Below are 16,315 nucleotides of genomic sequence, written 5' to 3'. Positions count from 1 at the left end.
ACTAAGATGCCCAGGGCAGGGTTGGACCAAACTGGCCCCGTCCGGCGAAGGGAGGACGGCTGTCGACAGATTCTTGGCCTTGGTCCCACACGGTCCTGGACAATTGGATCTTGACTCCCGGCTTTCGGCACCAAAATGTCGGGTTCATAAATAGGTTTTTTCTTAAGAAGAACTGAAATACAGACTTATCGATACAATTCCTGCAGGAAGAAGAGACAGTTGAACCCCAGACTCAAACGTACTGTCTCCCACTGGACCTCCTCTGCAGAGCGTTTATTAACAGAACATGACGCATGGTAACAAACAGAGTATTGTTCTGACAGACTGCTCCATCAGAATGACAAGGCAGGATGGTCTCCTGACTGAATCATGAGACAGGAGTGGAGCATCCCCTCGCAAAAATGTTTAAGCACACATTAATTTTATAATCATCATTAAATAAACCTAGCAGAAACCTCCAACAGAACCAGGCTCAGTGTGAGGCCATCTGCTGAGGCCGACTGGGGTTCCAGAACACAGAAGCAGAGATACAAAAAGCAGCTGTAAAAGGCGGCCCCATCCAGGAAACACACAGCCAGGCAGACGAGCTCAGAGCCAGCTCCCATGTCAGAGGACAAAGAGAGCACATCCAGTTAGTCACAGTCAGAGAAACAGGACTACACTGGAAAACAGGCCAAACTCCAACATCTAGAAACAAAGGTGTTGATGGCAGCAGCACAGCTGATATTTCTCTCATGGATGAAAAAAAAGCAGAGAGAGTAGAACTAACAGATTCTGCAGAGTGGGAGAATAGAGATAGAATGAAGCAGAATGATGAAAAAGGGGTCCCTATGTCCTCCAGCAGTCTAAGCCTATAGCAGCAGAACTATAGAGATAGATCAGGATAACCTGAGCCACTCTAACTAGAAGCTTTATCAAAAAGGAAAGTTTTAAGCCTAGCCTTAAAAGTAGACAGGGTGTCTGCCTCACGGACTAAAACTGGTAGTTGGTTCCACAGGAGAGGAGCCTAATAGCTAAAAGATCTGCCTCCCATTCTACTTTTAGAAGTTCTAGGAACCACTAGTAAACCTGCAGATTGAGAGCGAAGCGCTCTGTTAGGAACATAAGGAACAATCAGATCTCTGATATTAGATGGAGCTTGGCCATTTAAGGCTTTATATGTGAGGATTTAACAGGAAGCCAATGAAGAGAAGCCAGGATAAGAGAGATATGATCTCTCTTTTTCATTTCCAGCCTTGAAGTAACAAATGCATGGACTAGTTTCTCAGCATCACCCCTGGACAGGAGATTTCTAATCTTTGCAATATTCCTCAGATGAAAGAGGGAAATGCTAGAAACCTCTTTGATCTGGGATTTAAATGACAGGTCCTGATCAAAAATAACACCAACATTTTTTACTTTATTATCTAAAATCATATATAGCATACAGCAGTAATAAAGTTATTGCTGCAAAAACATTGCAATACATTGATCCTGCTGAAAAGGCAGGATTTTTCTCTCTAGTTTCTTTGTACTTCTCTATGTCAAAGGCTGAGGAAGCATGAATTTTATCCATTCCTGGAGCCACACCTGACAATCTGAAACATTATGTAGACAAACCAGTCTAACCCTAAACCTCAGCAACTAACTTTGGTTGTAAATAGACTAATTGAAGCTCGACAGTCTAACATGGATTAATTTAACTTCTTTCCTCCAGTCTCTGAGGAATATTTGTTCAGTCGGAAAATCCTAAAAAAAAAAAAAATATATATATATATATATATATATATATATATATATATATATATATATATATATATATATATATATATATATATATATATATATTTATGAATTCAGATATATAAACTGATTAAATACATGAAGTTAAACAGCTATTTAAGAGGAAGAACATTTCATATCTGTTGTTTCTAATTACGATTGCAGATTATAGACATATCGGAGCAGGATCCAGCTCACAGTTCATTAGAAGTCACATGATAACAGGTTCCACCTGTTCCAGGGTGAAGACTAAAAGAAGAATTCAGACTCTTCCTCATTCTCTCTGAAGCTCAGTGCTGTAAATTTTTTCCCGACCATCATTGAAAGGTAAGATCTCTGCAGCAAAAAGCTGAAGTAATATAGATACTACAGACAGATAATTTAGAAAATATTAAACTGATAAAAAGGTAATGTTTCTGTGAGAAATCTGTTATTTTACAATTATTTTTGTTTCTTTATCCTCAAATGTTTGGACAGATAAAAAATGTAACAGTTTTTTTTAACAATTTGTCTAACAAATAAGGATATGAAAACAAAGCTAAAGTTTCTGAATATAACTGAGTCTAAACTGATAAGCCAATATTTCAGAAAAAAAAAGTCTCTTAGCATGAAACCAACCAGCCCTGTGGTCGACAGACTTAATGTAAAAACAATTCCTGCTTTAGAATTAACACTAACAATTTGAAAAAAGATTTTGTGAACTACACATGGTTCTGATATTCCGTCCTTCATGTACTGCGACAAATATTCACAGATTAAAATGTTAGCAGTGATTTCTAATCTATAGTAAAATAGATTAATCCAATGAGTTATAGTAAAGGACCAGAGGTCGGTAATGATTGGGAGTAAATAGTCAGAGCTCTGAGATGAGGCGTGTAATATGTTCTTATATTTGCTTTAGTGATTTTAAATCTACTGATAAATTACTTAGAGACTGCTGTGTCTGTTCTATGTTTGAATGTCATCTTGTGGAAAGTGAAAATTCATGTTTTTTTATCTGCTTTGACTCTGATTTCAGCTTGAGGCGTTACCATGGCAATATAGTGAGTATGACTGAAGTAAATGATTTTTTTTTAAATACAGAGAAATTTTGATATTGAATCCATATCTACAAAAATACTAAAGATGTAGAGGTCAAATCTACACTTTATGCCACTGAAGGTGACAGAATGAACACTGTGATTGATACTCATCTGATGAACTAAAGTCTGACTGCCAGCTGAACTTTTTATCCATTTATTAGGGTTTCAGCTATGCTATGTTATTAGGAGAACAGCTATGCAGTCTTTACTCTCTTCTGTGGGAACTCTAGTTCTAGTTATTTTTAAAAAATCTTGTTCTACATCTCTACTAAAAGGTGAAAGAGCCAGATTACACCGGGAGGGAAGAGTGACATAGAATCCTGACAGAGAAACAAGAGCATCTCAAATAAGAAATTACAAAAAAAAACAAAAAAAAAACACAAAAATGTGGAAAAACAGCATTACTGCAATTTAAAACACAATCAGGTTGAACAAATAGTAATAGTAGATTTTTATCATTAAAACCTTTCTAAACACTTGAAGGCCTATAATTACCGTGTGGCGGCAGAGCTAGAAATAGACTAATGGGCAAAGCTTTATCAGGGGTTTATACTTATAAACTGAAATATTTCTTCTCTAACCTGATAGATGACTCTTTTAAAATCGGGAAAATGTCTGACCTTCTACGAAAGAAATTAACAGAAAACCTTGTGTCATGTTAGCCTTGTTGTGAACACCTGCAATAGTGACCATTGTCACTACCAGACCTGTACTGGTAGCACAATCTTTACCATCAGCTCATTTGCACAACCAGATATACATCCTGGTCGCCATCCATTTTAATTAGTAAAAAATACCTAAATTGCATTTTTTTCCTCTTTAAAAATAGCAAGCGTACTAAACAATGTGTTAAAGGTTAATAATGTATTTCCTGAGAAAATAAATACATTAAAATTGTTGGTTTTTATCACTTGTCTGTACTGGAAATGGGATCCTATGCTACTTCTGGGGGCTAACTTTTTCAGCCTTGGATTTATATACATGGATATAAACAGTGTTGGGAAAGTTCTCTTTCTACGTGAAATAGTTCAAAGTTCAGTTCACACATTTTAAAATGAACTAGTTCAGTTCATAGTTCATACCGTAAAAATTCAAAAAATATCCACTGGACTTGGTTTTCAAGATTTGAAGACGTTTCGCCACCTGCCAGGAAGCTTTCTCAATTCAAATGTTTGGATCCGCAGTGAGTTTGAGTCTTATATAGACAACGCCTTGTATCGCTTGGAAACAAGCAATGGTAACCGATGAATGGGTCGTTAGTTCCATCGTTAGCCTGTAATATCTGAACCTGTCTATGATTCTAGGGGTCGGTCGTTAAAGGGGGGATTGCCATTAAGGGGGGGGGTTGTCTCCTGTAATACCATTCCGTAAAAATTCAAAAAATATCCACTGGACTTGGTTTTCAAGATTTGAAGACGTTTCGCCACCTCTCGAGGAAGCTTTCTCAATTCAAATAATAGTTCATAGTTCATAATTCCAAATTTTTAACTAAGTTCACAGTTAGAAAAAATGAACTTGTTCATAGTTGTTTTTTTTTTTCATATATTGCTCAATTACACCATAGCCTACTGTAGAACCACAGACAGCAATTATTTTATCAGTTGTAACTCTGAAACTGTGCGTCAGATTTCATCTTCATATCCAGTTTTGAATCCTTATCCAACCAGGGTTTACATTAGCATTGAGGGGACAGCATTTCCCCATTGTTGCTTTAATGCTTTGTTGCTGTCCATTCACTTCACACTAGTAGCAGCTGCAGCTTTCACCCCTACAGTATATTCTCAAAAACATCAGGAAAAAATGTGCTGCTTGAATGGTCTTTTTTATGAGGAATTATTAAAAGAAAAACAGGAAAGTAGTCTTTAAGGTGCAAATGTTTTTTTTTTTATTTTAATATTTTTTCCATTTGAAATTTCATTTCAATACATACTAAAAAGAAATCCTGGAATCCTGGAAAATTATACCAGGCAGGTTTAAGTGCGTATTTTTTCACTGAAAGCCGGCGGGCAAAGTTTGCAGAGAAATGTAAGATTGTTGCCATCATCCTCACCGACCACCTGGTCATAAACCTGTTTTAAGTGATCATACTGCTGCTTTGTCGCCTCCACGGTCGCCTCCATGCTGCTGTGGCTTCCACGCTGCACTTTGTTTTGATGACGCACGCGGCTGTAGGCTACGACACTGGTAGCTGGTGTTGCCAGATTGGGTGTTTTTCCCGCTACATATTAAGGCCTGTTTACGGTGTGATTTAGCCGGGGTTTCGCCTGGAGGACTCTATAGAAATCTGGCAACCTATTGAACGGAGCTGAACTGAGAGAGCGTGCCGTTCACAGACACCAGAATGAACGAGTTCACAATAACGTTCACCAGGCAATAATGCAGTACGTTCAGTTCACGTTCGCCCAAAATATGAACGAGTTCATGAACTTTCGTTCAATGAACGCGTTCAGGCACAACACTGGATATAAATGGATTTATATCCATGAATCTAGTCTTTTGAGTTTTGTTTTTTTATTCTTTCATATTAACCTTATGGTATAAAGTGTGTAATCTAAAAGAAACAACTGAAATAAAGATAAATATGGTTTTATTCATATTTTGCCAGACTACTCTGACCACGATGATGATGTCTGTTGTTGTGAAACTTTAATATACTTATTGCATATATTGTTAATGATATATTGTTTATGAACACACGCCCTACAGGCTGTGTGTTAGAATAATACTCAAATCATGGTCAAACTGTCATAAAGCTCAGAACAGAAGGACGCAGTAGTCAAGGCAGGACAGACAGTGGGATGATTCAAAGGGTTTATTAAAAAATACACAACCAGACCTGCAGTGGCAAAGCCCATCACTGCAAACTCTTGTGGGAAAAAGACAGGTAAGTGACCATGATAATCTGACAGAAAAGGATTATCTATGTGAGTCACTTAACTGGTTTGACAGGTCAGTCAACCTCCAAAGAACGCAGTAGGATCCAGCCGCAGGGCTGCCAATTAGATGCAGTTTGCTCCGCCAAGAGTGAACCAGATGCTGCAGTCCCAGAGGGAAATCATAAGTCTGAGCCAGGTCAGGGAAACGGATCAGAAAAGGAAGGCTTAGAGGTCCAGTGGTCCGAAGCCCGATCAGGGATTCCTTTTTTAACAGGAACAGGCTGGCCAAGGGTTCCAGGAGTCCATAGAGAGCTCAGGCAATGTTCAGATGGGAAAAGACAATGAGCCAAGACATAGTAGCATTTTTTTGTGATTTAAGAAAAGAAATAAATACTTTTAGTATCATGATTACATTATTTATGGCGACCTAGATGAATATCTGCTTGCACATGTGCAAATGAGCCGTAGGTATGGCTCATACTGAGTAGCTTTAAGTAACTTCACCATAAACTATACCATTTAAAAAACAACCGGGCTAGACGGACGCTGATGGCGTTTCTGAGCATCTGTGCTAGTTTGCTGTGGAAATCTACCAAATCAAATTGATTTAAAGTCCTTTAAAAACTAAAGAAGCACTACCATGAGTGTGATTAGTGATTCCTGCTATGTACATGGATACTAATGTAAGCTTACCTTAATATAGACAAACTTCCATCTATCCATTTTCTGTGATGCTTATTCCTGCTGATGTCACGAGGGGTGCTGGTGCCTATCTCCAGCTGTCTATTGGCAAGGAGCAGGGGTACACCCTGGACAGGTCACCAGTCTATCGCAAGGCAATATAAGCAAACTTCTACATTAAAATATTTGGAACCCTTTCCAATATTTATCTATTGACTCGCATTGTCATGATTTATTAACTTGTTTTAAAAGTAATGTTTAAACTTATTGAAGAACAATGCAGACAGCTAGATCATTGCAGTCCACCCCAGATGGATGTTTGAGGTTTACTCTGTCTTTGTCTTCTCTCACCGTGCATTGTTTGAAGCACCTGAGTAAACTTACCGATGTTAGGAAAACAATCACGGCATCTCTTTTGAAGGCACTGGGCTGTTTCAAATAAAAAACAATGAAAATGTGATTACAAAATAACATTTTAATTTAATTAGATTCAGTCCCAATTAAAATAAATGTAAACAGGTTATTTGTGTGATATAGGCCATTTGTCCTTGAAACAGAAAGGATCCAAGAACATAAACTTTAACACGATTTAATCAATGCCTAGCAGGGAAAAAGTAAATAATTTTAAAGCACTGCAGCTGATTTCATTATGGCATCAAAAAAATGAAGATAAGCCCTGAAAATGTGTTATGGTGGTTCTTATACCTCAGTGATATCAGAAAACTGTATTGGTGTCTATCTGATAGGGTGGGTCATTAGTCTGTGTCAAATCTCTAATCCTAATTCTTTCAGTTCAGTTAATTGATATAGCGCCTGCATTTCAAGGTACTTTACAGAGACAATTCAACCAGATCATACCATCAGACTGATTTAAAGTTTTTTTTTTTTTATCAAAGTCAAACCAGCTGATTGTATCAAGTCATTGAAACAAAAGCAATCCCTCACACCAAGCATGCTTGAGGCGACAGTGGAAAGTAATGGTCCCTTTTAACAGGAAGAAACCTGTAACAGAACCAGGCTCAGTGTGAAAGGCCATCTGCTGAGGCCGCTTGGAGTTCAAGCAGACAGAATAAGACATTGAAAAAGAAGCAGAGATACAAAAGGCAACTGCCATATGTCAGTACAAGGACCAAAGTATGAAGATGAGAATGTGTGGGACTACTCACATTTTGAACAAAGCCAATAATGTCTAAGATAGCATTAAAGGCTATCATCTTCCATGTCAACGTGGATGTTAAAATCGCCGACTATGATGACCCGTTCAGTATTAAAAATAAATAAGATAGGAACTCTGAAAACTTATCTAAAAATTCAGAGTAAAGTCCTGGTGGATGATACAAAGTTACAAAAAGAAGAGCTTTTGTTACCTTGTTGTTTGGATGAGGGAAACTAATGGTTAAATATTCAAAAGACTTGTAATTATTAACTAACTTGGCATTCTTATGCCTCCTTACTCCTCTTCCATTGTTGTAGAAGTGTTTCACTTGGTCATCATGCTTTGACGTTCAGTTGCATTGTTTACTATAAGAGTATCTTCACTGGTCTGCCAAAAAATCAGGCAGCTACAACTAAACACGGTGTTCTTGCTATTGTTCTCACTAACACTAGAAAAATGGACCCTGGTTTTAAAGTCCTGAAACCTAATTGGCTACCTGGACTCAAATAATTCTTTGAACAAAAACACAGAAAGAACACTTTGGTTACTCAGAGGGAAAAAAGATAATTCCACAGACGGCCACTGGGTTTTTGGCCAGGAGTTGTTTCATAATCAAAATCTCAATGCAAACTATTTTTAGACATTTCTGACATTCATTTCCAGGCGATTGTTTTAATTATAGTAAGAATTAAAAAAAAGCTAGCAAGGAAAACAAATATAGAGGGAGGGGTAACCTAGTTGTTATGCCCCCCCGGGTGCGGCAAGCTACTTACAGCTTTTGTGGATTTACATACAGAAACTATTTTCACCAGAATGTAGAAAAGGTTCAATAACAAACAAATATCATAATTACTATTATTTAAAGCACTTCTGGATATTTTTTAAACTTGATTCCTTGCCAATACAAAAAGTCTTTAAGAATTGGCTGCTTTATCAAATGACTAATTATGAATTTTTTTTTACCCCTTCGACAGCAATATGATGCCACCATTCAAATTTATGGCTGTCATCTCGAACAGCTCTCTGGTCAGCTCTGGACCTCCTGCTGTCCATCGGCTGAAAACGAGAACCAGCAGATTTGAAGCTTGGACCAGAGTCACTATTGGGGAGAAAAGGTGGAACAAACCCAATAAGACCATCCTTTTAGTAGGTGAGGCAGGAAAAGGAAACCCTTCTCTGATCAACGCTCTACTGAACTTTAGCATGGGAGTGGGATTTGGGGATGAAGTCTGGTTCCAGATTGTAGAGGAGGAGGAAGAGCAAAGTCAGTCAGAGAGTCAGAACTCAGATGTGGTCGTCTATCAGATCTTTGGGTTTGAAGATCAAACTCTGCCGTTCTCTCTGACCATCATCGATACTCCTGGATATGGAGACGACAGAGGGATCCTACATGATGATGAAGTCAGTCAGACGTTACTAAGCTTGTTTCAGTCAGAGGATGGAGTTCCTGACCTTCATGCAGTGGGTCTGGTGATGAAGGTGACTGATCATCTAGTCAGTGATCGACTGCAGTACATCTTTAATTCAGTGGTTTCTCTGTTTGGACCAGAAAACACCGTAGCTCTGATCACACACTCTGATGGAATGCCTCCACACGAGGTCCTTAAAGCTCTAGAGAAGGCAAACATTGAATGTTCGAAGGATAACAGTGGTGAGCCAAGTTAACTTTACGTTCAATAACCAACAGAAGATACAAAGAATTCCAAAAAATTGTTTTGGGTTGCAAACAGCATGGAGAATAGCGGAGACTGGTAGTCTTTCATTCGCAAGGTTTCTGAGAACCACCCAGCCTAAAAAACTGACCTCTACATTTGAAGTGTTGGTAGAAAGGGCCAGATTGGCAGCCTGTGTCCACAACCTGCAAGACAGAATCAGGTTCACCGAATTAAAACGAAGAGATATTCGTCTTATTTTGGAAGAGCTGAAGAAACACACAGAAGAAAGGAAAACTGAGCAGCTCACTGTTACAGTTCCTGAAGCCTTCAAAGACACAGAACCAATCAGAGCAGGACCATCTGCAGCCGTCTGCTGTGCTGTCTGTGAGGAGAACTGTCACTATCCCGGATGTAAAATGGGCTTAAGTCCAATACAGTGTGAAGTCATGAAAGATGGAAACTGTACTTCATGCACCAACAAGTGTCCCGCATCGTATCATGTCAAAGACAACCAGAAATATGTGATCAGAACCAGAAAAGTCCAACTCTCTGAAATAACAGTAGCACAAAAGCAAGAGCAGAATCAGGGAACGATTCAAAACTTGATGAAACTTTCTGAAAATCTTTCTAAACAAATGGACCAACTGTTAGTTGAGAAATTCCAGTTGCTGGACCAAGCCTACCAACACGTGGTCAGGCTGCATCAGATCAGATCAGTTCACTCTGGATCCACTCATGTTCTACTGGACTTCCTAATCAAGAAGATGAAGGAGAAAGGAGACCAAGAAAAACTGAAGAAACTGGAGGAGATGAGCAACAGGATGGATGACCGAACCAGAGCGGCGCTGATGGAAAAGTAAGTCCTGGTCCCAGAAAGTGTTTCCATGCGTTTGGTTGAATAAATGTTAATGTTCACATAGTTAAATCCAGACATTTGAAATCACATGAGGCTCATTTTAAAAGGGTGAATTTTCCCTTCCTGTAGTTTAAAGTAAACGTTGCCTGTCGTTCCGAAGTGTAAACTGTTTTATCAACCTCACAAACATAAGGATAGAGCTGTCTATAGTTTCAGGTGTATTATTAGAGAAAGCTGTTCTTGTATTATAATGTAAAAATAAAAGCATGATACAGAACAAGGCTTAGGGAACAGGTTCCATCCAAGCCTGACTAGTTTGTTCCGGTTTATTTGTGAACATGAATGGAGACTGGCTAACAGATTCAATGACAAGAGTTCCCAGTCAATCTTTCCGGCGGGATTTTCACCCAGTTCGCTAAATAATCTAGCCTGGGTCCCATTCCGAACTTAGTCACGCCCACAAGGTTTGAGGTCTGGAAGTACGGTCTGGCATTGCTCAATAGTAGCGCGAGTATTATCGCCCACTCTCTGGCGATCCAATCAAATTGTCAGGGCGGGCTTTATACGATGATGGACAGATGATCAACAGTAACGTAATCAACCACGTCACCAAAGCGCGCTTGGGTGACAACAACAATGGCTGCCGCTGGAGAGTTGAGGTGAGTAGATTCTGCTATTAGGTCTGTTCTAGAAGATATCGACAGCAAATTAATTTTAAAAGAGGAACAGAGAAACGCGATCAAGGCTCATCTTCTTATTCTAGGCGTGCAACTGCACGCTTTGATTTTTGTTGACAACAACTATGCGTCGCTTAACATACGTCACGCACTCCGTTGCTCTTATTGGTTGTAGGTCTATACAATTGAGTGCAGAGGCATTTTTTTTCCTGGTTCGTTCGAAACACGCCCCATAATCACAGCTCTATGGAGCAGCATCAGACTCATATTCTGACTAGAATTGAGTAGGACTACGTCAGGCTATAAATAATCTTCCAGTTTGCAGATTTTAATGCTCGTTACTTAAGCAGCATGTTTGTGATCTTTGTGTGAGGTGTACTCTGGAGTTAGATGAAATGAGGGGAGTTTCACTCTCCCCAGAGGTTTTCCGTCCGGTTTGGTGGTAGGTCTAGCAGGAAAATCTGACCCTGATACACAATTATATACATTCCAAAACAACATTTTTTAGCACTTGTATAAGTTTTATATAAATTATGAAATTTTGTAGCAATCTCTCAGACCCAATATAACACGGAGAGCTTCAACATGTGAAGTAGAGCCATGTTTACTTGGTCCAAAACCCAAATATTGTTGGAGTGCATACAATAAACAATAAAAACTGAGAATAAATATATAAAATACATCTGCTTAGCTTTGTTTGAGAGAGAACATAAATACATTACATAGATTGCACAAATCTTAAACTAATACAACTCTAAACACAACAAATACTGACCGTACAAAAACTAGCAAAAGTTTTTTCCAACTGTTCTTTCTCTGGTTAGTAATGTAACAGCTTGTTATGGACTAGACTACAACATATCTTATTGGCCATCAATTGTTGCAACACAAAATCAACACATGAATGTAGAATAGACAAGTTTATGAACAAAAATCATTCAGCTCCAAGTCCAACATAGTCCGGTTTAAAAGTCTTTACTAAAAAGACGACTTGATGTTTGCACATCTCTCAGTTTTGCCTGTTTAGCGCTTTTGTCGCTACTTCTAGCAACAATTTTGTACCCACCTAGTGCCTTTATTACCTAGCTGTAAATTTCACACCTTTTTCAGTGTTAATGGACACTTTGGGAATATAAAAGCACGGCACTCTGTCTTGTGAAAGACGATTATAAGTCTGCCTCTCTGTCTCATCATGCAGAGCAAGCTGCCTGCCCTGCAGCAGAGAGTAAACTCTAATCAAGGTTTCAAATGAAACGTGCCTATGCAAAGCTGCTGCTAATCCAGCCCTAGGTTGCAAAATTAATCATGAAAATTATTTTTAACTAACAGTTTTCTCACATAAAATAACAGCATTTTCAATCTACAGCCTGTCATGATTTTATCAAGAGCTCGGACCCACATGCAGAGAAATGAATACAGAGAGACAAGGGAAAAAACAGGTTTATTGAGGTTTGCAGACTCACGTTTCCAGAAAAGTGGTTGACTCTTTGACTCCTGTCGGTGTGGGGTGTTCCAGTGTTTGTCTCATTTGATGGAGGGTGGACAGGGTTAACCCAGAATGCGGTTGTTTGTAGGAGAACGGAGAAACCACTCAGCCACTCAGATCTCCTGCGGTACTTGAACGGACTGTTGTGCAGATGAATCCCCTGCTCAGTGTGAAACTCAAAGGTTTCCTCGGGGAAAAGTAGATCCAAACCTCCAGTTTGAATCCCCAGCTCAGTTTGAGGCTCAGTTGATCCTTCCAGGGAGAGAAGGTCCAAAACATCCAGTTTGCAGGATGACTTCCTGCCAAGAGGCAAAGACAAAAATAGCAAGATTAAAACTCAGGTTGATAAAAACTCAGTTTGACTAGAGTACCCAAAACTGGCAAACACTCTGGCGTCAAGGTAGTGGCAGTCAGCAGCTTAAGAGCGCTCCGTTAATGAGGTTACCCTTTGCAGGTGTGTGAGGAGGAGAATCAGAACCAGGTGCCACCTCGTGGAGGAAGGAAGACAAACACACAAAAACACAGACCACACAGACAGGAGTCCTAACACAGCCTCATTCTCTCCCCTTCTGCTCCTCCAGTCTCCGTGTGTCTTTGCACTGTTGCTACTTTCTTCTTCGTGTTTTTAATAGTGCGTTTATGTCACCCATTGTTATGGAGTGTGGAACTACGTAGCTGAAGTATATGTAATTTTCTTCATTTGTTTTTGTAAAATTAACTATAAAACTCTTCAAATCCCCTTGTTTCTCCCTTCCTGCTGTCCTATCTCTCTGCGCTGGTTTGACAGACAGCCGAAAAATAGAAAAAAAAAGATTGTAGGGATTCAGAATATCCTGTGGCCAAAATTATGTGATGACATCATCCAGTGCCTTCTGGCCTCTTTTACGACAGGCAATGGCAACTTTTCTTGCTGAAGAGTTGTTAAATTAAAACTACGTTTTAGTCACTTATAACAGCAAATATAGCAAAGCCGCTGTTTACAATTGAACACAGAAGCATCAGAAGCATCTGTGCACACTTTACTGGACGCGTTTCTGGAGAATCAAAGACGCACTTGAGGCGAGACTGACCTTAATGTGTGGAAGCGAAGCAGGAGGAGCTTTTTTGTTGCTCAGAATGCTTAATGCTACGTTTACACCAAATGCAGCAACAACAGCTAAAACGCGTCAGGTGCTTCATTTTTGATGCATTTTTCATAGATAACTTCAGTTATCTTCAGTTACACCAGTTACATAAAGCGGAAAAAAACAGTTGTTTTTTAAGATTAACCAATACTTATGAACAAATCTTGCCTGAAACACAATGTGAACAATAACAATCAGCTCAATTCCACAAATGCTCGGCGCTGCGTTCCACCATCTTGGATCCACACCCTCCTTCTGTCACCACAATAACACAACAAATTACTCCTCAATGTCCAAAATTATTATCATGGTTCATGCCCCAACAGTATTTTAAAATAAATCTAGAAAATAGTGGAGCTTTAGTCTGCTTTTTTCTTTACAAAAATCCAGGATTAAAACAGAAAAGGACATAATTTGAGAAGATTAAACCAGCTTCTAATCGAATATCATTAGGAAAAAAGGGACGTCCTTTTTTCAGTAAATAACAATAACCTGAGGAGCATCTGAACTTTTTCTCTGCAGGAGGAGATGCATCACATCAGACCACGAGGAGCTCATCTCAGACAGTTTCCCCATCCATCCAGGACCTCCTGCTGTCTACCAGCTGAGAGCAAAGAAAGAGAAGATCGGAACGGTGACAAGATTTAGTTTTGGTCAGAAAGATGCAACAAAGCCAAATAAAACAATCTTACTTGTAGGTGAAACAGGAGCAGGAAAGTCGACCCTGATCGATGTTCTGCTGAACTACAGCATGCAGGTGAAGTTTGAGGATGAAGTCTGGTTTCAGATCACTGGGCAGAAAGAGAGTCGCTCTGAAAGCCAAACGTCAGATGTGATCGTCTATCAGATCTACGAAGGTGACGCTCTGCCGTTCTCCCTGACCGTCATTGATACTCCGGGGTTTGGAAATAGCAGAGGTATCGAACATGATGTCACCATAAGAAAGAGGTTATTGGACCTGTTTCAGTCAAAGGATGAAATCCATGAGCTTCATGCTGTTGGTCTGGTGGTGAAGGCAAGTGAGAACCGACTAAGCGACCGTCTGACATACATCTATGACTCGGTGATGTCTCTCTTTGGAAAAGACTTGGAGAAAAAGATTGTAGCTCTGATCACACACTCAGATGGAACATCTCCTGAAAACGTCATTCAGGTCCTGGAAGCTACAAACACCAAATGTGCCAAAGATGAGCAGAAGCAGCCGCTCCACTTCCTGCTGGATTCTAAGCAAACCTCAGCGAGAGGCACAGCAGAGAGAGCAGCGGCTCTGAAATATTCCTGGGACTTATCCTGCAAACACACCGACCGTCTGATCCAGTTCCTAACAAGAGCCAAACCTCAGCCTCTGGCAATGACCAACGAGGTTCTGAATGAGCGGATCAAACTGACAGCCAGCATCCAGAACCTGCAGGACAGAATCCAGCTGATGGAGCAGAAACAGACAGAAATCAGACAGACTAAGGAAGCCCTGAAGGGCCATGAAGAAGAGATGAGGAGGAACATGGAGTTTACCATAGATGTAGATGAGGTCTATCAAGGTCAATATTATTTTGATGGTGGGATGTGGGGGGTGTTTTTTTACAACGCAGCTGTCTCCTGTTTATCGTGTGAGAGAACCTGTCACTATCCGTGCACCATGGCCTGGTCTCCTCACACCTGTGACGTCATGAAATACAGCCGCTGCAACGTTTGTAATTGTAATGTTTCATCTCATGTAAAGCAAGCGTGGAGATATGAGCGCAGAACCAGGAAAGTGCAGAAAACCCTGGAAGATGTGAAGAGGAGATATGAAACCAGCAAAGCAGAATTTATGAAGAAGTCGAGTCTTTTAGAAAGTCTTGAGAAGGAGAGCAGAACGCTGTCAGCAGAGAAGTTCCAGCTGATGGACGAAGCCTATTTCCATGTGGTCAGACTGGAGCAGATCGCCCTGCAAGACGACTCCCTTTCATCTCTGGTCCTCTTGGACTTCCTGACTGACCAGATAAGGGAGAAGAGCGACGCACGGAAGGTCCAGAAACTGCTGGAGATGAGCAGAAGAATGAAGGGAAGCAGGAGAAGATCTGGGCTGAAATACATGGCTGCTACTTTACCAGTTGGAGAAAAGAAGACGGAAACATTTTGGGTTCAATAAAAGGAGACAAAGAATCTAAAGTTTTTACTGTCCCTGAACACCTCACAGCTTCGCTGTTCCTCCTGCTGGACACCACAGATATAAAGGTGATCTAGTGACAGCAATGTTTTTAACAGAGTTAGACGTCTAGCATATAGAAGATCTCTGGGGAGGGGTTGACGTCTGGAAACATGTTGCAGCGTTTATTCTATTTAAACTGATTTAGTGTATCTGAACTAAAAGATAAAGGATTTATATGATTTTATTTTTCATTCTCAATGTTTAATCTTTTTTTTTTTACCCTAATCAATCATTAAGACAGACAATTTCTTTACTTAATAACTTTAAACATTGTTTTTTTTCTCCAATCTGATGCAGTTTTCTTCCAATAATAAAATCTGAACTTTATCATTTGGGCCAGAATGTCTTTGATTGACTTCATTAAACCATTATTTTAAGCAGGTGCAGAAACCTGAAGCCAGTCTTGGATCTCCTTATTCTGTTATCATCCATTGTCTCCAGACAGACGTTTAACCCGGTAGATTTAATATAAATCAAGCATCTCATGCAGGGCTCCAAACTTTCTGCTCTGCTCGGTTCATCTTAAAGGTGCAGACTGGATCAACACAGCAGAGTGGAAAAGGTGCAACAGAGGCTGAGTTTAAAAGATATTGATAAAGCAGGAGCATATTTATAATAACAGCCTGAATAAAAGGGGGGAAAACATTTATACATTACAATTTATTTAGATTTAGATGGTTTTATCTACTCAGTGGAGCAGTGGGTAGCACTGCAGCCTTGGAGCAAGAAGGTTCCAGGTTCAATTCCCAGCTCGAATCTTTTTGCATGGA

The 16,315-nt window shown here is 39.7% G+C and overlaps 2 protein-coding genes across 2 annotated transcripts in view; both read left to right on the top strand.

The window, feature by feature from the left end:
• Nucleotides 1-9,221, top strand: part of LOC119780498 — a 21,555-nt gene extending 12,334 nt beyond the window's left edge. The window contains exon 3 of the mRNA XM_038280569.1: nucleotides 8,576-9,221. Coding sequence (XP_038136497.1) covers nucleotides 8,576-9,221 — 646 coding nt within the window. The remainder of the gene's footprint in view (nucleotides 1-8,575) is intronic.
• LOC119780491 lies at nucleotides 2,039-16,315 on the top strand. The gene is made up of 3 exons (XM_038280556.1): nucleotides 2,039-2,088; nucleotides 8,531-10,067; nucleotides 13,877-16,315. The coding sequence occupies exons 2-3, from the start codon at nucleotides 9,628-9,630 to the stop codon at nucleotides 15,483-15,485; spliced, it is 2,049 nt and encodes a 682-aa protein (XP_038136484.1). The 5' UTR covers nucleotides 2,039-2,088; nucleotides 8,531-9,627; the 3' UTR covers nucleotides 15,486-16,315.

This window comes from Cyprinodon tularosa, unplaced genomic scaffold, assembly GCF_016077235.1.
Source record: "Cyprinodon tularosa strain WSP-4 unplaced genomic scaffold, ASM1607723v1 ctg1028, whole genome shotgun sequence".
Lineage (NCBI taxonomy): Eukaryota > Metazoa > Chordata > Actinopteri > Cyprinodontiformes > Cyprinodontidae > Cyprinodon > Cyprinodon tularosa.
This window is presented reverse-complemented; position numbering and strand designations above follow the sequence as displayed.

What these genes read in the sequence shown, in the direction of transcription:
- LOC119780491 (XM_038280556.1), top strand. Translation starts at nt 9,628, where the DNA reads ATGGGCTTAAGTCCAATACAGTGTGAAGTCATGAAAGATGGAAACTGT. An exon ending in AGAGCGGCGCTGATGGAAAA is followed by an intron (nt 10,068 to 13,876) that starts GTAAGTCCTGGT and finishes TTTTCTCTGCAG; the next exon opens with GAGGAGATGCATCACATCAG.